General features: G+C 39.1%; 1 protein-coding gene across 1 annotated transcript in view; it reads left to right on the top strand.

Annotated features, from left to right (window-relative positions):
* The window catches only part of HIBADH (3-hydroxyisobutyrate dehydrogenase), a 117,616-nt gene extending 97,105 nt beyond the window's left edge, over positions 1 to 20,511 (top strand). The window contains exons 7-8 of the mRNA XM_063452338.1: positions 16,444 to 16,600; positions 19,720 to 20,511. Of these exons, the coding sequence (XP_063308408.1) occupies positions 16,444 to 16,600; positions 19,720 to 19,878 (316 nt within the window). The 3' untranslated portion in view covers positions 19,879 to 20,511. The remainder of the gene's footprint in view (positions 1 to 16,443; positions 16,601 to 19,719) is intronic.
* The last annotated feature ends 2,924 nt before the right edge of the window (positions 20,512 to 23,435 follow it).

The raw sequence follows: 23,435 nt of genomic DNA on the forward strand, positions 1-23,435 counted from the left end.
TAAGTTATCTTCCTTTAACTGGGTCTTATTTTCCTTAATATTGGCCTCTATTACATTACTGCCGATACATATCTGCCATTTATTGGCTCCCAGTTAGCTTTTGTTACTGGTTCGGATAGATTTAAATCCCACTGTTACAGGCTTATTGGAAGCCGATAAATATCAGTTTATCGTTATATTTTATATACATACAAAATATCGGATTTGGCGATTCACTGCAATCTATAGAGGACTCTATTAACATACAGGGAGGACCTGGCTTAGGTCCCAGTGCCCCCAAATGTGTGGATTGTAAAATAATGTGAGATGGACAGATCACTGTCCATCCCCTATGTGCCTATGATGGGCATTTAATTCAATAATATTGTGGTGGGACATAGTGTCCCCATGCCTACACCTTTCAGTAATTAAAAAGGCCAATACATGTTCTTCTGAAGCACAATTATCCAAGGCTTTTTTTGAGCAGCTCACCTGCTTATTGCGCTTTGCTGTTAGAAGCTTGGTTGTTGCTAAATACAGTCAAACTTTGATAAAAAATATCATCCAAAACCAGTCAATTTTCAACAGGTTTTTGTCGATAAAATGTAATTTTTAAAAAAAATGTTCAGAATAAATAAATCATACATGCTTGTATACTGAAATTAGTAAATGATACCATTCTCAACCAACCACAAAGCATCAGAGAGATCGCTGTGTGCACAGTAATAGGCTTTGTTTAAAAAGTAAAAATGTAAGCATCCGAGAGGTTTCAGAGACCAGAGCAAAGTGAAGTGGGTGGTCCTAGGAGGGAGGTGTGGGTTAAATATAAGCATGTATTACTATATTTATCATTATTGTTACTTCCCAATAGTTTTTGGTGCATTGGAACATATGTCAATGTGTTTGAAAGCTTGCAGTAGTGTGCATGCATGAGTATGTTTGGTCAATAGTGCACCTATTTGGCCCAACGCTTTACACAAATTCTGAAGGATTTTATTCCCCCCAAAAAACCTGACTTTGTTGTTAGCTCGTTTGATGTGACATACCATTTTAAACTTGATTTATTTACTTTTTAAATCTCGCTTAGGATTTGGAAATGTGTAAATAAAAACAAAAAAAGAAAGATGATCTTGTGGGTGTCTGCTCACTAAATGAAATACTCCATATTCCTTCCTAATTAACATATCAAAATTAAGTTGTTTTATTGAAGTGTATGCTTGTCTCAGATGTTAAACTATCTTGACCTATTCTGTTGACACATAGTAATTGAGATAAAATAGGAATTTGCTTTGCATCAGTGGTAATTGGTTTATCAATATCCGGAGCCATTTACATTATGAAATTGAATGCAGTTAAGTTGTGGAAAAATATCTACAAAAGATTTTTGCACAAGTAGCATTAATTAAATGGAAACCGCTTACAAAAGGTGTTTAACCTAATCAGTGCTTGCTGCTTTGCGCGCGCCTGTCTTCAGTGGGGACTGCATAACTGTTATTTACATTCCCCATCTATATAGTCACATTTTCTTTTTAAGTAATTATTGTCTTTTTCTTTAATCTGAGTCTATAAATACTGTAACTATATGGTAGTATCTCATTTTCTTATTATTGTAAACCATAATAAATGGAGCATCGGGAGAGGAAGTATAAGAAGTACAGAGCTTTGTGGGGTCCTCTACTCTTTTCCACTGGCTAGAGGTGCCGTAAAATCCTGAAACTAGTGACTCTACGTCTAATTGGTTTCCATATGGAAATTCTGCCTATTTGGCTGCTTCTTCGAAACCAGAGAATTAATTTTTGCTTGTTTTGTTGTTGGTGGTGGTGCTGGTTTTTATTTAATTTTTATATTTTTTATTTGTGGTTTCATATAAATGCTGATCTTCCTATGTTGGTAGAAGCATTATTGTTTTAATAAAATTAGCACTATAATAAGTGCTTCCTCCATCCCTTTATCGATATTTTTTTTTTTTTTAAATAACTTTTTTGATATTTGCAAAAAGGACTGAAAAAACGATCTTTTACGGATGCGAACTTCAAGTTTAGAAAACATTGTTGGAAATTAGCCCTGTAATTGTGCATTCCCTGCATATTAATCTGAAGGTCTGACTGAGCATCTAAACGAACACTGCAAGAATGAGTGCAAAGATATGGTTTTAAATCTTAAAGCAAATGATTACACTTATTCTACGGACATTCTTATATCCACGGACCAGAGGCCTGGCTTATTCTTCTCTCTAAATCTTATCAGGTAGTGGATATAGTGGTAGCTGTCTCAATAATGCAATTAAGTAAATAATCTAAAAATGCAAATTAAAGGAAAAATATGTATAATCCATTGTTACAGACGAGTAATTGACGGTGTTCTCAGATAATCAATCTAGAAAAGAAGGTTGCTTTTACATATTGATTTTCTTTTGTGCTGGAACGGCAGACCACACATTGCCATCAGATGTAAAGCAGGCCAGCTGACAGTTAATCCTCAAACTATTCTATATCCGTCTATCCAAGAATAATGGAACCCAGTTTTATTTTTCTTATGATTTGTGAGCTTCTCACATATTTTGGCCATTTTTTTTTTTAATGTCACGTGTTTGTTCTGTTCCCGGTTTGCTTTTGTATATTATAATTTATTTTACACATATTAATATTTATTCAAACAATGTTATGGCCTTATGTTAAAAAAAAAAAAAAAAAAAAAAGCTTAACACAAGAACATGTATGTTACATTGAAGACATGGGTACAAATTCAGCAATAGCTAGGCATTTCTAAAGCAATGGCAATGTGAAAACACTTTTTACACTTACATTTGTATTATACCATTTTATGGGATCACTATAGTGTCAGGAAAAGAAACAATTTTTTTCCTGACACTATATAATCCTTGGGGGACCTTAGGATATATATGTAATCCTTGGGGGACCCTCAACCTCAGGGTCCCCCTCCCGCTGGGCTGAAGGGGTTAGAACCCCTTCAGCCGACGTTGGCTCCCGAGTGGAGCGGAATGCGCATATGCGGCAAGAGCCGCGCGCGTTTGAACTGTCCATAGGAAAGCATTTCTCTATGCTTTCCTATGGACGTTCTGTACACTGGATGTGAATTTCGCATCCAGCTTCGCAGATGCGCCTCTAGCGGCTGTCAGGAAGACAGCCACCAAAGGTTGGATTAACCCTGCTATGTAAACTTAGTTTCTCCGAAACTGCTATGTTTACATGTGAAGGGTTAAAACCTGAGGGACATTGCACCCAGACCACTTCATTGAGCTGAAGAGGTCTGGGTGATTATAGTGTCCCTTTAATATCTGCTTCCTTAGTATATTTGCCATGTCCCCATAGATTATTCTATTCTATGCTTTTTGTGTAATCAGCCATGGTCCATTTGTTGCCCGTTTAATTTTCATTCCTTCAGTCTCCTACCTATAATTGGGATCCTAAATTAATTTAACTCTCTCGTGCTGCCCTCCCTTTTGGTGGTTTATAATTTAATCAATTTTCGAAGTCCACAGATAAATTTGCAGGAAGTGGAGGTATCCCACCCTCCTCTTAACTATATCTGTCAAACAACTCTCTTTATGCGCTCAGTTAGTGTCTTCTCTTCTACTCACTTATCAAATCAATTCTCGATCACCCTCTGTCACAGCTTATATAACAATGGTAAAAGTAAGACTACCATATGCAAAGGTAGTAAAACAAGGGAACAGGGCTTCAAATAATCCAATTTCCAAACTAGAATTATGTAGAGCAACAGGTGAATCTGAATGTATATTTAAGGTAACACTTCTCTGTGCGGTTCCACCACTTTCTCTCCTGTGGCATTAATAATTTCATTGTGGTTGACTTTTAATATTCACAATAACCTACCTAACACTTGCTGACCTCTAAAATCTTGTCTCTGGCTTATTTTTTATTTTTTATTTTTTTTACCTTAGTGGACTTACTCCACAGACACACAAATGTAACGTCTTTAGACCACTGCCTTCCTCCTGCTGGTGTCCAGTCTGTGCGGTTGTCTAATGGCCAGTCAACTCAAATGGATTGTTTTTTGCGTATCCCTGTGTCACTCACACACACAACACCTAGAACCTCTTGCATAATTAGTAGACAACAAATTTGCAATCTACTTCAGCTCTTAGACTCACTAATACTTTCCTGCCTTCTATACTAATAAATTATTTACCAGTTTAATGGTATCAACACACAAAACAGTTTCTCTGGTCATTGTAGATTAACACTGGCATAACATGATAACTTAAAAATATTTCTGCTCTACAGAGTATTGATTTTAAAAAATTCTGACTCTCAAACTTTCTTTACAAATATATTTATGTTCCTCATTTACGTTTCTGCCTTCACATTTACTTACAAAGCAATACTACTGCCTGCACTACTCTGTAAGTTTTTATGCCGCTGAAACCTTTTTAGGTAGGTACTTCTCTGCACAATCCATACCTAGAAATCTAATCTCTCTGCAAGCATAACTAAACTTATAGTCATGGCGTGTCAAGACTAGGCAAACTAAATATATTGCTAAACATGACATGGCAGATCTCAATGTCTGCAACATAGCCAATCTTGAAAAGATGGATAGCTCGATGAAGTCTGCAGAAATGTACAATATTTGGGTGGCTTTTGCTTAAAACATTTATATGTATATATGTTTTTACTAATTGATATCATGGAGAGTGGGCTTTCCCCTTTGTGCTTATAGAGATCTTTAACCATCACACTTGGGCGTATCCCAGGCCATGAATTCTGCTGCCCCCTCCACATACTGATAGGAGAGCTTTTCGGTACTAACTGGATTTATCTGCAGCCTGCCAATTATCCCTTTTGGCAGTCTTATGGCCTGTTTATTTATAGAACCATCAAAACTTAGTCCTTCCCACTCCAGATACTGACATTGAAAATCTGCACGGTCCACTGTGGCCTGAAGCTACAATGATACTCCAAGTTGGCCTCTATGCCTACTTTCTACCCACGTACCATGCAAAAGCATCAGATACTGGTGTCAGAATTGATATCCTTCGGTATAATCAAAACTACTAATATTTCAATATTTAAAAACACTTTGGCTCCAGTTTACTATTCTTCTTGACATATTCTCCATATTGCCTTGCATTCTGTGTGACAAGTAAATCATTATTAAAATTTAGTTTATATCCGATCCCCAACATCATACTGTCCTTCCATTGTTTTTTTCTGATTTCATTTTTGTCTTATTTTTCTTCCTACTACTGTATATTGTATTGTCTTAGCATATATGCAACAATGTTACATATGAAAGAAGTACCTTGTTTAGTCGTTCTTGAAATACCCATTAATACTGAATCTTTGATGTGGCTCCCTTTACTACTTCTTTACTACATTATATTATGTGGTTAGATTTCACACCAGAAGTTGTTCACCGTTGTATCACATCTAATTTAGCTCCTTACTGTATGTTTATAGTTGTATGTGTCCACAACAGAGTTGCTAACTTATACTTTCTTTTCCTCTACAAGTCTTAAATTTAAAAAAAAGAAAAATTTTAAATTAAGGAAAATAGCAATTTCAACCGTGAATACAAAAACTAATCTAATTTAAATAGAACTTAACATATTATTTAGCCTAGAATTTTCAAGTTGTTTATAGTATCACATATTTTATATTCGTAGCATCTGGATTCCTAAAATCTGCATAGAAATGTACAAGATATCATTCTAAATACCAATTCTATGAAACCTCTCTTTGATGTTCTCATCACACTTTACTGGCTATTTTGGGAGCTTATTATTGTTGGTCTTTGTGATATTTTGCCATTGCTCTATCTTTTTTGACTTTGGTATGTTGTAGGGCTGTTTTGGTTTTTCTCTCTTTTGATTGGTCTGTATTCCGGCCATATTGTTGTTCTAAGTAGAACTTTGTAATGTTCTGTATTCCTGCAAGTAAGCTGGCCATTATGTTTTGCTTGTGTTTTTTTTGTTTTACCTGCTGGTGCTTTTGCACTTTTCACAGTTAATTTTTATTTTCTTGTCCGTGGTTAGATACATTATATTCCAGAGCAATCTGACTCCGGTACAGCTTAATAAACATCAAATAAATATCACATAGAAACCAAATTGTTAGCGTTGAGAGATATGATGTCCGTAAACCTGGAATAAAAATAAATAAAACTGTATTGTACCAATTAATTATCAACAAAACATTTACGAGATGCCACAGGAAAAAAAAATACAATAAATAAAAGCGTGCAAACTGCACATCAGTTCTAACCTCAAGTTTTCAAAGTGACATATTCCTCCAAAAAGCTAATTTTCTTCTGGAAACCTGTTATGTGTTAAGCCCTTTTCTAAAGTAAGCGTACCATTAGAAGAGCAAGCAGAGCGCATTCTACATTCTATAAAAAAAAATTCTATTTTTTTTTTTTAAGATTCTTCTGCTGGTTTCCGTATAACTGACAGTGAAAATTAGACATGGTATTAAAATCAGTTACTGAAGTCCTCTGTCTTCCACTAAGACCAAAGCATGTAATGGTCTAAAAGCAGCTAGGATATAATTGTCATTCAGCGAGAGTCTTTCCTAGAAAGTCATGCTTGATTGGAGAAGAGTGAGTTTCCATTTGAAATCAACAAATTAATCCGAGACAGGTATCTGAAAGGGCAAGTTTAATAGGAAGCAGCTACTGGGCTCTCAACCATGATAAAATGTTATTGCTGTTTCCCTGTAAATTGGCTAGGAACATATGATACATTCTGCATAAGAGCTTCTTCGCTGTTCAAGAGATATACTGCTCAAGCTAGCAAAATGATGACAGGCTGTCAGTCCCCATAATAACCTGCCAATGGTTGGGCTGTGTGCTCGCAACTGTTTACAATTGGGAACATTTTCTAAGAGGGGGAAAAAAACAAAAAAAAAAAACACAGAAAGAAGCTATTATCGGTACAAAATTTGAAATAAAGCTTTGAATCACTTGTCACATTTTCATTTGGGGAAGGGAAATGAAAAATTAAATATTGTCAAAATGGAGATTTAAAAAGGAAACACTTTCAGTTATGAACCGCTGAATGGACATTCGCGACTGGGAGTGACTCCCATCTGTGGTAATGCATTCTATAGATATTTTTTTCCCCATATTTGTAATTAAATTATTAAAGCACGTGTGCAGAGCTGCAGGACAAGGCAAGGAGGAGAAAGTCCCTTTCAGACCAGGAAGCAGTTCGACCTATCAGGAGCCTCTTATTCTGATTTAAGGAATCTGAGCTTATCCCATAAGCCTCCTATCCAGCCGAGATTTTCTCTATGTGGCTCAGCTCTCAGCTGAGGTTCATTTTATCAAATAAGGAACTGATGGATAAGCTGAGAGCAGGGTTACCGCATTTGCTGTTTGTTTAATTTAAGTGCTATGCATAGCGTTCACCTTAGCCAGCAATCACACATTAATGCAAGTGCAGCACAGACTCTGTGTCATTGTCACCGAGAGAAGGTTCTCACTTGAATGTCATGTGGCCACACTAAAGACATTTTCTGCTATCAGAGGAAGAATTATAGCTTCCTGCTTTAATGTCTGAGCAGTCGTAATTGCACAGGTTATAAGCAGCTATGCGAAGGGAGGCAAGGGAATCTCGTGATTTGTAACTAGGCAATGGGCATAAGTTGTTAATGCACTTTGGGTGGTAAGTTAAAATAAACAAATCCAAAACAGTTTATAAAAGTTGTCCAGCCCTTTTTACAACTACACTTTTTTATTTTAGAAGTATTTTACTTGAGTGCACACTGTGGCTAATGGTGATCTCTGCAGTTACTGTAGACTTTACTAAAAGACAGAACAGGTAGCAAACCTACCGGCATTTCAAGTGGACAAATAACTTTCATTTGTGGGGTGTGGCTAGAGGCAGAACTGTTTGGAAAATTCCTAGTGACTTACTAAAAACAATTAATGCAACTAAAATGTAATTCCATGTATTCCTGCCACTATAGTCCTGAAGTGACGGTTAAGGTGTCCTGCCCCCCCCCCCCCCCCCCTTTGACCACAGCAAAAAGGTGATTTTACTCCCTTTTCTTCCATGGCATGCTGTTCTCGCCGCAGTTGGCTCCGCCATCATTGCTGAAATAATGAGTGACTTCCACTAGAGGTGTGACTAGGCAGCAATGTGAACTCTGCCTTTTTTTCCTGAAGCTGTAGTGGTTCTGGTGGCTGTAATGTCCCTTTAATTGGCCTTCTAACAAAAAGCACAGCTTGTTAAAAGATGTCTGTAAATTATACACTAAAAAGCATACAAGAGAGAAAAGCATACAAGAAGCACAGTGCTGTGTGCTTAGGTCTCGGAGATGCTAGAACTAAATGTTACAGGAACAATAGGTTGATGAGGACCCTGCTCAAACAAGCTTATAGTTTAGAGGAGTTGGGGTCTAAAAACACAAAAGGGCAGGAGATGGCAACCAAACAAGGTGGGAGTGAAGCAGAGCTGGAGCAGAGAGTAGGGACAGGTATGCGAGAGAGAAGTTCCTCTAGGAGGCTATAAGAAAACATGGGTTTTGAGGGACTTCTTAAATGATTGAAGATAGGGGAGAGTCTGGTGGTAGGCAGGCTGTTGCAAAGGAAAGGAGTTGCCCGAGAGAAGTCCTGCTAGCACGAGTTAGCTGTATGGGTGCGAGCAGTGGACATGAGAAGGTCACTGGCAGAGCAGAGAGACAATGATTGGGCTTACCTATGAATCTGTGAAGAAAAAGAACAGGGGCTAGAGTTACCGTATAAGCAGAGTTTTTCAGCCCATTTTTGGGGCTGAAAAACCCCAACTCGGCTTATACTCGAGTCCAGGTCTGTATTATGGCAATTTACATTGCCATAATACAGACTGGGGGAGAGGGGGGCTGGCAGAGCTGTAACTTACCTGTTCTGCAGCTCCTGTCAGCTCTCTCCTCCTCCGCGCCGTCCGTTCAGCACCTCGGTCAGCTCCCAGTGTAAATCTCGCGAGAGCCGCGGCTCTCGCGAGACTTACAGTGTGAGCTGATAGAAGGAGCTGCACGGACGGCGCAGAGGAGGAGAGAGCTGACAGGAGCTGCAGAACAGGTAAGTTACAGCTCTGCCAGCCCCCCTCTCCCCCCCACTGAACTGCCACTGGACCACCAGGGAAGGAGAGCCCCCCTCCCTGCCATGTATCAAGCAGGGAGGGGGGACGAAAAAAAAAAATATATAAATAAAATAAGAAATAATAATAAAAATAATAATAATAATAATAAAAAAAATAATAATAAAAAAGGGGGTATAAGGACCACTGTGGGAGGGGGGGTGGGATAAGGACCGCTATGGGAGGGAGGGGGGGGGATAAGGACCGCTATGGGAGGGAGGGGGGGGATAAGGACCACTATGGGAGGGAGGGGGGGGATAAGGACCACTATGGGAGGGAGGGGGGGATAAGGACCACTATGGGAGGGAGGGGGGGGATAAGGACCACTATGGGAGGGAGGGGGGGGATAAGGAACACTATGGGAGGGAGGGGGGGAGAAAAGGAACACTATGGGAGGGAGGGGGGGAGAAAAGGAACACTATGGGAGGGAGGGGGGGAGAAAAGGAACACTATGGGAGGGAGGGGGGGAGAAAAGGAACACTATGGGAGGGAGGGGGGGAGAAAAGGAACACTATGGGAGGGAGGGGGGGAGAAAAGGAACACTATGGGAGGGAGGGGGGGATAAGGACCACTATGGGAGGGAGGGGGGATAAGGACCACTATGGGAGGGAGGGAGGGGGGGGATAAGGACCACTATGGGAGGGAGGGAGGGGGGGGATAAGGACCACTATGGGAGGGAGGGAGGGGGGGATAAGGACCACTATGGGAGGGAGGGAGGGGGGGATAAGGACCACTATGGGAGGGAGGGAGGGGGGGATAAGGACCACTATGGGAGGGAGGGAGGGGGGGATAAGGACCACTATGGGAGGGAGGGAGGGGGGGATAAGGACCACTATGGGAGGGAGGGAGGGGGGGATAAGGACCACTATGGGAGGGAGGGAGGGGGGGATAAGGACCACTATGGGAGGGAGGGAGGGGGGGGATAAGGACCACTATGGGAGGGAGGGAGGGGGGGATAAGGACCACTATGGGAGGGAGGGGGGGATAAGGACCACTATGGGAGGGAGGGGGTGGATAAGGACCGGGAGGGGAGGGGGAAGTAAGGACCACTAGGGGAGGGGAGGGTAAGGACCACTATGGATGGGAGGGAGGGGGGGATAAGGACCACTATGGGAGGGAGGGAGGGGGGGGGGGGATAAGGACCACTATGGGAGGGAGGGAGGGGGGGGGGATAAGGACCACTATGGGAGGGAGGGAGGGGGGGGGAATAAGGACCACTATGGGAGGGAGGGAGGGAGGGGGGGGGATAAGGACCACTATGGGAGGGGAGGGGGAAGTAAGGACCACTAGGGGAGGGGAGGGGGAAGTAAGGACCACTAGGGGAGGGGAGGGTAAGGACCACTAGGGGAGGGGTGAGTCAGGACCACTGGGGGAGGGGGGTGAAGGAACACGGGGGTGGGGAGGTAAGGACCACTGAGGGAGGAGGAGGGGAGGTCAGGACATATGGGGGGGGCGGCAAATATCCTTGCACCGGCCCTGCACACACTGCATTCATACACTGCATTCATACACACACACACTGCACTCATACACACACACGCTGCACTCATACGCACACACTGCATTCATTATACACACACTGTAAATAAATATTCAATTAATATATTTTTTTTAGGATCTAATTTTATTTAGAAATTTACCAGTAGCTGCTGCATTTCCCACCCTAGTCTTATACTCGAGTCAATAAGTTTTCCCAGTTTTTTGGGAAAAAATTAGGGGCCTCGGCTTATATTCGGGTCGGCTTATACTAGAGTATATACGGTAAGTGTTTTTTAGGTAAGGGTTAGTATTTTGAATTGACTCCTACTGAATATAGGAAGCCAATGTACGGACTGACTAGGAAAATCAACCTGGTGGCAGCATTTATTGCAGACTATAACAGGGCAGTACGGCTTCTGGGAAGACTAATTAGGAGGGAATTACAATAATCAATGCGAGAAATTACTACAGCATGAACAAGCTCCTTAGTAGCATTTTGCGTAAGAAAGGGGCTGACGCAGGAAATGTTTTTAAGGTGGAATCGACCGGTTTTGGCAACAGACTGGACATGTGGCTCAAAGGTGAGGCCAGAGTCAAAACACCAAGACAGCGAGCTTGCAAGGATAGGCTCATGCGGGTACCATCAACTTGGGAGACTGAAAGAGGAGGATCAGTATTATGAGGAGGAAAGACCAGCAGCTCGGTGTTAAAGAGATTGATTTTCAGAAAGCTGGACTACATCCAATCAAAGAAGGGGGAGGGGGAAGGCAAGCGGTGACACGTTGTAGGATGGCTGAGGAGGAGAAATATATCTGAGTGTCATTTGCGTACAGGTGTTAGCGTAATCCAAACTAAGTAATACGTTTGCCAAGAGAGGCAGCAGAAAGAGAAAACCGAACAGTGCCTTGGGAGTCTCTAATAGAGACAGGAAGAGGGGAGGAGGTATTATTAGAAAAGGAGAAACTGAATGAATGTTGGGAGAGAGAGGATGAAACCCATGAGAGGACAGGGTTACAGAGACCAAGTGATTGAAGCGTTTAGGGAAGGAGAACATGATCAACAGTGTAAAGGCAGCAGAGAGGTCTAGAAGAAATCATATAGAGTAGAGGTCTTTTGATTTAGTTGCAATTTAAATAATTTGTAACATTAATCAGAGCGGTCTCAGTAGAGTAGAGGGGTGGAAGCCAGATTGAAGAGGGTCGAGGAGTGTTTTGAAAATAAGGAAGCAAGCCAACTGGTAAAGACAATACTTTCCAAAGGGAAAAAGGGAGCATTGATATGGGACGATAGAAGGGTAAGATGGGCCAAGAGATGTTTTTTTAAGACTTGTACTACAGTAGCATGTTTAAGGGACAACGCCAGAAGAAAGAGAGCAGTTGAAGATATGCGTTAAGGAAGGCACAAGCCAAAGGAAAATAGATTTGATAAAGTGAGACAGGATAGGTTCAAATGGGAATGGTGGTGGGACGAGCATAAAGGAGAAGCGCGGGCACCTCTTGTTCAGTAACTGGAGAGAAGGTCTGAAGGTTGCTAAAGGCACGGTCCAAGTAGGATTGAGAGTTCAAGGAGCAAAAGGGGGATAATTATTTCCTCAACAGTTCAATCTTGTCTGTAAAGATATCAGCTGCAAGGTTAGTTTTGGTGGGTGGCCACACAGGGCAAAAAAGAGTTAAAGGTATCAAAGAGATGCATGGGATTGCAGGAGCATGAGCTAATGAGAACTGTAAGAACATAAGATGAATTTATAATGGAGAAAGTCTGACAAGGTGCAAGATTTCCTCCAGCAGCGTTCAGCTGAACGGATGCATCTCTACAGGTAGTGTTTTGACTTCGTGTTGGAGGTGCGTCCTTCTCGAGGTGTATGTTTGAAGCGTCTAAGGCAGTGGTGAGGGTAGTGTTATATGAGGAAATAGTCAGTGAAGGACCTAAGAAGAAGATCTGGGAGAACGTTGAGAATGTACATCAGCTGAAAAGCTGTTGGAGGTCAATAGATTTTGGGTTCCTCCTGAGTTGAGGGGGTTTAGGCTGAGAGTGGTGGATGAGGGGACTCTTGAGCAAATGGTACAATGTGGTGGTCTGAGAGAGGGCATGAAATGTTATGGACCTTATAGATTAAGCATGCATCTGACAAAATGAGACCAAGGGTATTGATGGCTACATGCGTGGGAGATTTAGTCCACTGCGTTAGTCCAAGGGAGGAAGTAATTGAAATACGTTTTTAGATTACCTGGGTCAAGGATGGGTTAATGTAAATGTTAAAGTCCAAAGAATTAAGGTTGGAATATTCCAGAAAAAGAAGTAGGGGAGCCAGGCAGCAAAGTGGTCAAAGAAAAAAAAAGAGGGGAACTGGAGGAGGGGGTGGGGGGTGCGTGATAAATAATGGCAATGTTTGCAGAGATTGGTTTGAAAAGGCAAATTGAATGAGTTTCAAAACAAGAAATCGAGAGTAAGGGGGGGATGGGTAGAGTTTTTAAGGAGCAGTGATGTGAACGCAGAAACCCTAGACCACCACCATTTACTGTCAAAATGTTTTGGGTTGTGAGCAAAGTGAAGACCACTAAAGGAGAAAGAAGTAGCAGTGTAAAAGGGAAAGAACCATGTTTCAGTTAAAGCTAGTAAGTCTAGTGAACGAGAGATAAAGAAGTCATGGACTGCAGTTGATTAAGTAACCTTGCACACAGAGCATGCATTCCAGAGGGCAGTGTGAAAGTAGCACTTAAAGGGAGAGTAACATGAGATATAAGATTGGTGTGTTTCTTGGTGTTAGTACATGGTAGGTTTGCAGTGGAGGGAGAGACCTCACCAGCTGCTAGGAGCAGAAGAATAGACCGAAAGAGAAGGTGGGAGTAAGATTTAAATGTTTGTCGTGAGATCTTGTTTTTAGAGGATTTAAGAGTTGGTGGAGACAGGGTGGAAAGATATAAGCAAAGTGCATGGGCTAAATCGAGAGAGGAGGGAAATAAAGTAAATATCTGACCCGTCACACACTATTGTAAAGGTCCTTCCGTTTACCTGACAGCATTCATATAGCACAAGATCACCTTCATTTATCAGTAAGAGCACTGATTTCCTGGAGGCACATCTTCAGGGCAGTGTAGTAGTTGTGAATTAGTGTAACAATCAATAGTCAATAGAAAGAAAATGGTTAATAATTATTTCCCCACCTTCTCCATACAGCACCCATCATTAAACTGAAATTGTTGGCTGCCAGGGCTCACTTTCTGTGTGTGTGCTCACCCCATGCCAAAATAAGGGGGGAGGGGAATATGGGGAGATATTGTATGTAAAGTAATGCATGACTTAATTTTTAACACTACTGGCTCCACCCCCACCATCACAGTTCTGCCAGGACTGGATATTAAACAGTTATCCAGGTAATAGTTTGTGCAACAGTCCATATATTCATGTAAAATTAAAGCTAATTAAGTTAGAGGAACAATCTGGGCATGAATTAACTGCAGTACAATGATAATAAATTACACAAATGCAAAAAAAAGGCAGTGTTTACATTGCTGCCTACGAACACCTCTAGTGGCAGTCACTAAGACTGCCTCGAGGTGCTTTCTATTTCAGTCCTGTGTTTTGTGCAGCACCTATGTAACACATAGAGAACATAGAGATGCATTGATTCAGTGAATCTCAATGAGGAGATGCTGATTTGGTGCAGCGTGGAGTTTTGCCGCACATGCACAATTGCCTCCCAATGCTTTTGTATTTGAAAGCATTGGATTGGCTGAGATCTTCAAGATTGATGATCTAAGCCAAGGAGCCTGAGCCAGCATCGGTGAGACACAATAGTAGAGGCCGAGCACCAAAAAATCCACTTCAGGACTATAGTGTCAGGAATACACGTTTGTATTCCTGACACTATAGTGTTCCTCTATTTTAATATATTACAGAGATTAATTAAAAATGTAGTTGCCCATTTGTCCATTTGTTTTGTAAATTCTCTAAATTTCGGTAATCTGTGACTGGCTGCAGTCCCTCAGCCAAAATATAGTACCACATTCATGAGAACTTAGCATCCATTTGAGAGATCACGCTCAAAGATACACAGCGAAGGAGATATATGAAGACAAAACCAGGTGGTGTTCTGGGTAGAGTGGCTATATACACTATGCTTTCCTGGACACATGTAAGTGTTGACCTGTAATAAGTATAGTATATGCAGGATCAATACATAATTTATTACCTGTTTTACTAACAAAAGCACATTACCTCTACATACTACAGGGCAGCAGTGTTTGGTTTTTAAAATTGGTCTTAAGTTCTAACCGTGGTGCAATCACCATGGTAACTAATGGGACACTTTGATAAACTACTCCCATAGTGTGTTTCTCCACCTCCACATGATATGTTCCTTGAAGGAAAGGGGCATAGTTTTTAACAAAGTTTCACAATGTGCTAAGATGGAGGCTGCACAGTTCCATCGTAGCAGTGAATATAGTGGTGTGGATCTCTACGTTTTAATTTTGTGTTTCAGACCTCACCTACATATATTTTTAAAATATATAGCGTTTAAGTAAAATTAATACAATTCCTTTAAGCATTTTGTTTAGTGTAGATTGATATTGACCAGTTAATAGTTCATTGTACTATAGCTTGAAAGACCAATTCCAGGTTGTTTGGTTTTATCCTTGAATCTATAAGCTAATGTGCATTGTTGGAGTGTTCTTTGTGTGTCTAGGAACACCCTAGGATTGTTCGACCTTTCTGGTTAAGGTCTCTGTGGGCACTCCTGTGTGTTTGGATAAGATTGTAATGTTTTGGAAGAAAATCCAAATGGGTTTTATCTATATACTACTGGTTCCTAGTGCAAATCATTTGTATATTGTACAAAATGCTTAATGTATTTTTAATAATCTCTTTCTGGGTGCACACCCTAATTTTTATTTTGCTGTGCACGCCGATGATGGACATCCGTTAATGCCATAAGCCTAGTGGTAGAACAAATGATGTTTCTGCTTGGACAAGCATTGTTTTATTAGGATCAGCAACCTTATCAGCAGTTGACCCAGAACGATGGTGCATGTCTGTGAATAGAAAAAGAACATATGTCACATCTCCATGTAGACCGCTTCATGAGCAGCCGTGTATAATGAAGATTTAATAAGAAGCACGTATGTGAACTGTATGATAGAATGTTGCGTCTGAATCATATGTTTGAGGCTTCTGTGTAATGCTGAATATTGCCATTCCTATACTACTCTAGAGCAATATTTCTGGGGAACCTTCATAAAACATATATTTTTTTTTTTTTTTTTTTTTTCTGGGACTGAATATGGATACATATTGGCTTTTAAACTATTCATTAGCAGTTTTATATAATTTTTTCAATGGATTCACTAACAGGGTTATTCACTAAACTCAATCGCGCAGTTGAAGAATGTTTGTTTCCATTTTGGCTATTTTGCCATTGGGCTTTAGTTTGCTAATATTCAGAGACTGAGAAATAACCAGTTAATCTGGAGTATGTTTATTTTATTTTATTTTATTTTTTTTCCTCTACTTGCAGGCTTACAATATAAATATTAGTTAGTTTTATTCTTTTAATGTTTGTTTGTGCAGTATGATTCTTGGGTGCAACCATAATAAGTGATGATAGAATATCAAACATATTCCTGAAAATAGGACGATATGCGTGTAACAGCTGTGGCTGAATGAATCCATGGATGTTGTAAATAAGGCAGCTTTAATAACACAAATGATAGATTTATGCGTTTTAATCTCCATTGGTTCCTCTATCTTCCATATCAATACTCTACAATTTTTAGACACCTAATAAAGAGTGAAAAATGACAGTGTGTTTCTCATGTGTAAAACAAGTCATCCATATCTACATACTTTCTTGAGATTAATATGTTCTCCTTGACCCTTTATAGATTAGGGCTTGACCCAAAGCTCTTGGCCAAAATTTTAAACATGAGCTCTGGTCGGTGTTGGTCAAGTGATACATATAACCCTGTTCCAGGGGTTATGGAAGGCGTACCCTCTGCAAATAATTATCAAGGAGGATTTGGGACAACTCTCATGGCTAAGGTAGGCTGCTTTGCAAATTGTAAACAGGATCTGCAATTTCAATATTTATTGCCACCTTGAGTTTTATGAATTTTATATCCATATTGGAATGGTCAGTGGAGATCTTCTGTGGACCTAGAACCCCCTTGATACGGTATTCACTAAAACGGGATAGATAAGAGACGAAAGAATGGGTCATTAAAATATAAAAAGAGCCTGAGCCAACGTTTAAGACCTTTCCAACAAGAAAAGGACCATTAGTATTAAGTGGTCCATGGATGGTATTTACAACAGTACATTGTGCATTCAATGACCTAATATGGGTAGATTTATATGTGTTGACCAGTAAGGGTTTTACTACTTCAATAAGCCCTGCATTTTACTTAAGGCAGGTGGTAGTAGATGCAGACGCAGGGAAATAAACGGCATATTTGTGTTTAGGTATATTCATTGTTCCTATTTAGCCAATTAGAATTCAGTTGCGAATTGAACCTATGCTAATTGTCCAGGAATGCACAGGTGAACTATACTAATGGAACCTCCTGTTTACTATAATGTGCGGACTTCCTGGAGTAATAAAAAAAAAAGCAAAAATAAGTAACATAGGCATGTTTAACTTTTACCCGCTCTTAAAGTACACCTGCCACGTACTTCAATATATAAACTCCTTTAACTCTTGACACCAACCTGACACTGATCTTCAGTTACACAATTTTTTAGCTAAGTTTAACGTTGCCTTTTATAGAGAATCAACTTTTTTTTTTAATGCATTTATATGTTCAATACTATTTTTACTGACTAAAAACATACCAGAAATCAATTACATTAACATAATGACCAATCTACTAGTATGTAAATATATAATGCATGGTGGACATTAACAAATAATTTAAATTAATAAAACTTTCAAAAATACACAAAGCCTGAAGTACTATTTCTGTATCTCAGAAATAGTTCATAGTTATTTAAACTATTTGGGTTTTATTCACTATTAGGCACACTGCAGGCACCAAATCAGCTTTAGCTTAATGAAGCAATTTTGGTGTATAGATCATACCCCTGCACTCTCACTGATCAGTTCTCTGCCATTTAGGGGTTCCATCACTTTTGGTTCTGTTTATGCAGCCCTAACCACACATCCCCTGGCTGTGACTCTCTTACATCCTGCGTGGAAAAAAGTTTCATTTTAAATCCGATATTAATTTGCTTTAACTTGCTCTGTCATTGTTTAACGTTAATCACACGCATGAGGCTCCTGCAAGGTCTAGAAGACTATTTTAACCAAGCAGGTGATAAGAAATACTACATTAAACAGAATGAGCATAAAGGAAGTTTAAACATTAGATGCCTCTTTACAGGAAGTGTTTAGGGAGGCTGTGCAAGTCACATGCGGAGAGGTGTGACTGGGGCTGTATAAACAAAGTTTAATTCCTAAGTGGCAGAGAATTGAGAAGTGAGACTGCAGGGGCATGAACTATACACCAAAACTGCTTCATTAAGCTAAAGTTGATTTGATGCATGTGGTTTCCTTTTGAATGGGAATTTCTGGAGAATTGCGCAAGGCTATTAATGAGGCTAAAATTGCACATCTAGGGAATTTTTCCAGTTCAGCTAATTTGGCCTAAAATGTGCCGTTTCTTTTCAGTATACCACAATTCCTTATTGTTTACTTCCTTAACCCTCTTTTATACCACAGAAATGTGTAGGTGGTATGGTTAATTTAAGTTACCGTATATACTCGAGTATAAGCCGAGTTTTTCAGCACATTTTTTGTGCTGAAAAACCCCAACTCGGCTTATACTCGAGTCAGTCTGTATTATGGCAATTTGCATTGCCATAATACAGACAATGAGGGCTGTGGGGGCTGCAGAGAGATGTTACTTACCTTTCCTGCAGCTCCTGTCAGCTCTCTCCTCCTCCGCCGGTCCGTTCAGCTCTTCTGTCAGCTCCCAGTGTAAATCTCGCGAGAGCCGCGGGGACAAAAACATTTATATATATATATATATTAATAATAATAAAAAAAATAAAAATAAAAAAATAATAAAATAAAAATAATAAAATAAAAAATAATATAATAATAATAAAAAAAGTAATGAAACAAAAAATATTAAAATAATAATTAAAAAATAAAAATGCCCACCCCCACCAAGGCTCTGCATCACACTCTGCATTACACACACACACACTGCATTCATACACACACACACACACACACTGCACTCATACACACACACACTGCACTCATACACACACACACACACTGCACTCATACACACACACACTGCACTCATACACACACACACACTGCACTCATACACACACACACACTGCACTCATACACACACACACACTGCACTCATACACACACACACACTGCACTCATACACATACACACACACACACTGCACTCATACACACACACACTGCACTCATGCACACACACACACTGCACTCATGCACACACACACACTGCACTCATGCACACACACACACTGCACTCATGCACACACACACACACTGCACTCATGCACACACACACACTGCACTCATGCACACACACACACACTGCACTCATGCACACACACACACACTGCACTCATGCACACACACACACACTGCACTCATGCACACACACACTGCACTCATGCACACACACACTGCACTCATGCGCACACACACACTGCACTCATGCACACACACACTGCACTCATGCACACACACACTGCACTCATGCACACACACACTGCACTCATACACACTGCATTCATTATATACACACTGTAAATAAATATTCAATTAATATAATTTTTTTAGGCTCTAATTTTATTTAGAAATTTACCAGCAGCTGCTTCATTTCCCACCCTAGTCTTATACTCGAGTCAATAAGTTTTCTCAGTTTTTTGGGGTAAAATTAGGGGCCTCTGCTTATACTCTAGTATATACGGTATATTCCTGCTATACTTGAAAACTAGAGTAATCTAAATGTACCTTTCCTGGTTAAATACTTTATTATTTTTATTATTACATGCTATTTTTGGATTGAATTCTAAAAAAAAAAAAAAGCATACAAGTACGTTTTACATGTTTCTTTTTTATGGTTTCCATACTTTAAATAAAATAATCCTCAAATCTTTTTTTAGGACCTTGGGTTAGCACAAGACTCTGCTACCAACACCAAAACTCCAACCCCATTGGGTTCCGTCGCTCATCAAATATACAGAATGATGTGTGCCAAGGGCTATTCACAGAAGGACTTCTCATCTGTCTTCCAGTTTTTACGTGAAGATGAGAATTTGTGAACTAATCCAGTTTGACTAGATCCTAAACACTATTTTTGCAATACCCCTGGTAACCTTACCCCTAGCAAGGAAAGACGGTGTTAAGTCAGGATGCCTGGGTTTCGTTTTTTCAAACACGAAAAATATATAGTTTTTCTGTTTAAAGTCTAATTTGGACAACATATATCAATACATTTTTTTTATTTTATTTTTTTTTTTTTTTTTAAATGCCTGGGTCATGGTTTTAGCACGATCTTATTTCTCTGCATTTTTTTACTAAAACATCCCTTTGCTCAGAATGTATATTCAGTGCTCACACATGTAGATTTATTTTCAGTTCTACAACTAGGATCGTTGACCACTTTCCTGTGATGATGACTGTGATTATGGCTGGAACTCTTGACGTATTTTGGGAAAATTACCATTTTAACAGAGCAGTAGATGGAATCTTTTGATTAATTATGAACAGTTTGTATTAAAAATCATATTTTGTGTTTCTGAAACTTGCTCTGGAAAGAGAAAGAATCCCAGATCATGTACTTTTTATCTCTGTGTATGCCCCTGGATGTTCATACGCAGAGGGAATTGGATAGATTTTCTGTACCAAAACTGTCCTGACCTTTATGTCCAACCTTAATAAAATACCGCAATTAAGTATGAGTCTATGTGTGTGTCCATATATTTCTCTCAATAACACTTCTATCCCAGAACAAATAAATATGTGGCGTGTTGTTGTAAATTGGCTACAGGGTTATCTTTTGACACATCTGATTAAGATCCCAATAGATCTCAATATATATTTGTCTCATGTGTGTGTTTAGTTAATGTTCAGCTTATTTGCCTTGTTATAGTGAAGTAGGATTTATTGAGATATATTTACAACAAAATGTTTTTTTGTGTTGTTGTTTTTTTTTGTTTGGTTTGTTTTTTTGTTTTTTTATTGACATCCAGAAATTTCTAATTGAATGTGATAATTTAATATAACCAGTGCTAGGTTCAAAGTGCTTTCTTCCATGAAAGGCAATCAAGTTTCTCAAAATAGCATTTTTTTAAATTTTATTTGGTAAAACAATCTAAATAGATTAGCACAATGGTTATTGATCCAGCTCTCATAAGAAGTCATTTTTCTTGTCATCTCTCTACACCTGCTCTTACTAATAGTCATTAACATTCAGACACATGCATCCATAATGTACGCGCAGATCACACAACAGCAAAAACATGCCGTTTTAAAGTTAAACTTTACACCAGCACCTTTGTTGGTCATTTTCTTTGTCAACACAACCACTTTTAAGGTTTCCTAGATTTAACACTGGGACGGTAAAAAGTAAGTTTCAAGGACCCACTTATAAAGCATTCATGGACACATTAGAAGAGTTTTCTAAAGGTAGGAGATTTCTACTGCTAATCGCCTTTTACATTTTGTCTGCAGTATGCTCTTGGCTTTCATTTTAACCAGCCTCTGCCTTCTGATGTAGGATAGTGGCAGGAGTTGGTAGATTGGTTAGTTATGCTTTAGTTAATAGAGCCCCTATATATTAATAGAACAAGGTTTTTGAGCATTTCGTGATCAGATAAATTAGTTTAATTGCTACATCCTATTATTTGGAATATTAACTAATGTCACCATGGAAAGCAATGTTCTGCTTTGTCTGTCTTGCTAATTAGACTGCACCTTTGATGTCCAGTACAAAGTAGAGATTTACAGGCAAACAAATGGAAATACAGCCTAATAAAACTGCATTTCTTACATCCTTCTCCATGGAGCAGACAGAAGGGAGAACGCCAAACACAAATGGAAAATGTCCTGGAGATTGTTCTGGTCAAAGTGCTTTCACTTAAAGTCCTTACAGGAAGACCACTCAGAACGGCAGAAACCACTGTGGTCAGCATGAACATGTAATTAACCAATTCACATGAATTGAATTGTAAAATGAACAGGGTGCAACTGTGACAAATTAACATACATTTCTGTATTGGGTACACTAAACCCAGCTTCTGTCACCATTGCTACATGAAAGTAGGAACATACATTACATAAAATTGATGTGTAGTGATTCTTTTCAGACTTGGTTATCTGACAAACTGCTGCGCAACGAAACTAGCCGCTGCATTTGGTCAACTAACAACCCAAAACGTACACTTAGAGGGCGCTAAATACCCAAGAAGATGCTTAAATAAATCTATGTATATAACCGTTTATTCTGAGACCAAATTAAATATAGGACTATTACAAGACCAGGAAATCCAATTTCGAAACCAACCACTAAAAACCGTTAAAAGGTGCAGTTGGAAGCCCCACTGGTCTTGACTCCTAGGGGCTCGGGAATACCTTCCAAAAGCAATATAATGGCGGTAATAAGGTCTTTGTACTCAATCTCGTGGTGCTACACGTTTCGTCCTGTCGTAGTCCAGACTTCCTCAGAAGCAGGTAGTGATCTGAAATCCCTTTCAGCTTCCTCTTCTTTTTTTTTTTTTTAATAATTCTTTATTTTCTTGTGCACGAACAATACATATAGGCAGGCAATGCCACAACAGCTATTGCTTGCATTCAGGGCAACATTGAGAAACATTTGTTTGGCATATCTAAACCGCGCACATTTTATGTTATATTGTAGAAACGTCAAGAATAAGATCAACATGTCAGTTATAAGATAAGGCAGCTGAAAGGCTATTCGGCTTAACGTACTGACTTTTTGTGAATTTAAAGGGTCACATGCTTATTTAAGGTTTTTCTGTCATATGTGAGTTAATCAAAAACATAAACAAAGAGAAAGCATAGTTAACCCCTTAACGACCGAGGACGGTTCAGGACCGTCATCGGCATTTTAGCATTACCGACCGCTGACGGTCCTGAACCGTCACAATGGTAATACGTACTTACCCGATCGGCGGTGCTCCCGGTGTGGGGAGACTGCCTACAGCCCAGACAGTCTCCCCATGGCGAATTAGGACCCATGGGGCCATGGCGCTCAACAGAGCGGTCACATGGTCACTAAAGTTGTCCTAGTGTCTACCTGCAGGGGGACTGCCTGCTAGTGTAAAATAAAAAAAGGTTAATGTTAATAAAAAAAAAAATGTGTGTGTGTGTGTGTATGTATGTATATGTATGTATGTATATATATATATAATGTGATATAGAGACAAATATAATATGTCTATATGGCATATATATGTCATACTAAGTGTATTTTTATATTAATACATATACACTTAAAAATACACTTATAATTAAATTACACATGTATTTTTATCATATATATAATAAATATATATATTGTGTGTGTGTGTGTATATATATATATATATATATATAAAATATACAAATAAGTAAATTAAATGTAAAAATAATCAAAATTAAAAAAAATTATATCTATATGAAATTTTATTCTAACTATATCAAAATACACTTAGAATGAAATTGTATATATAAATAAATAATAATACGAAATATACATATGTCCATATACAAAATTACATAAATAATTATATAAATATACATGTAGACTTCAAATATATAAATATGCATATATATTTAAATTCTACGTGCAAATTTATGTAATATTAAGTAATTTTAT

This window comes from Pelobates fuscus, chromosome 4 (assembly GCF_036172605.1).
Source record: "Pelobates fuscus isolate aPelFus1 chromosome 4, aPelFus1.pri, whole genome shotgun sequence".
NCBI lineage: Eukaryota > Metazoa > Chordata > Amphibia > Anura > Pelobatidae > Pelobates > Pelobates fuscus.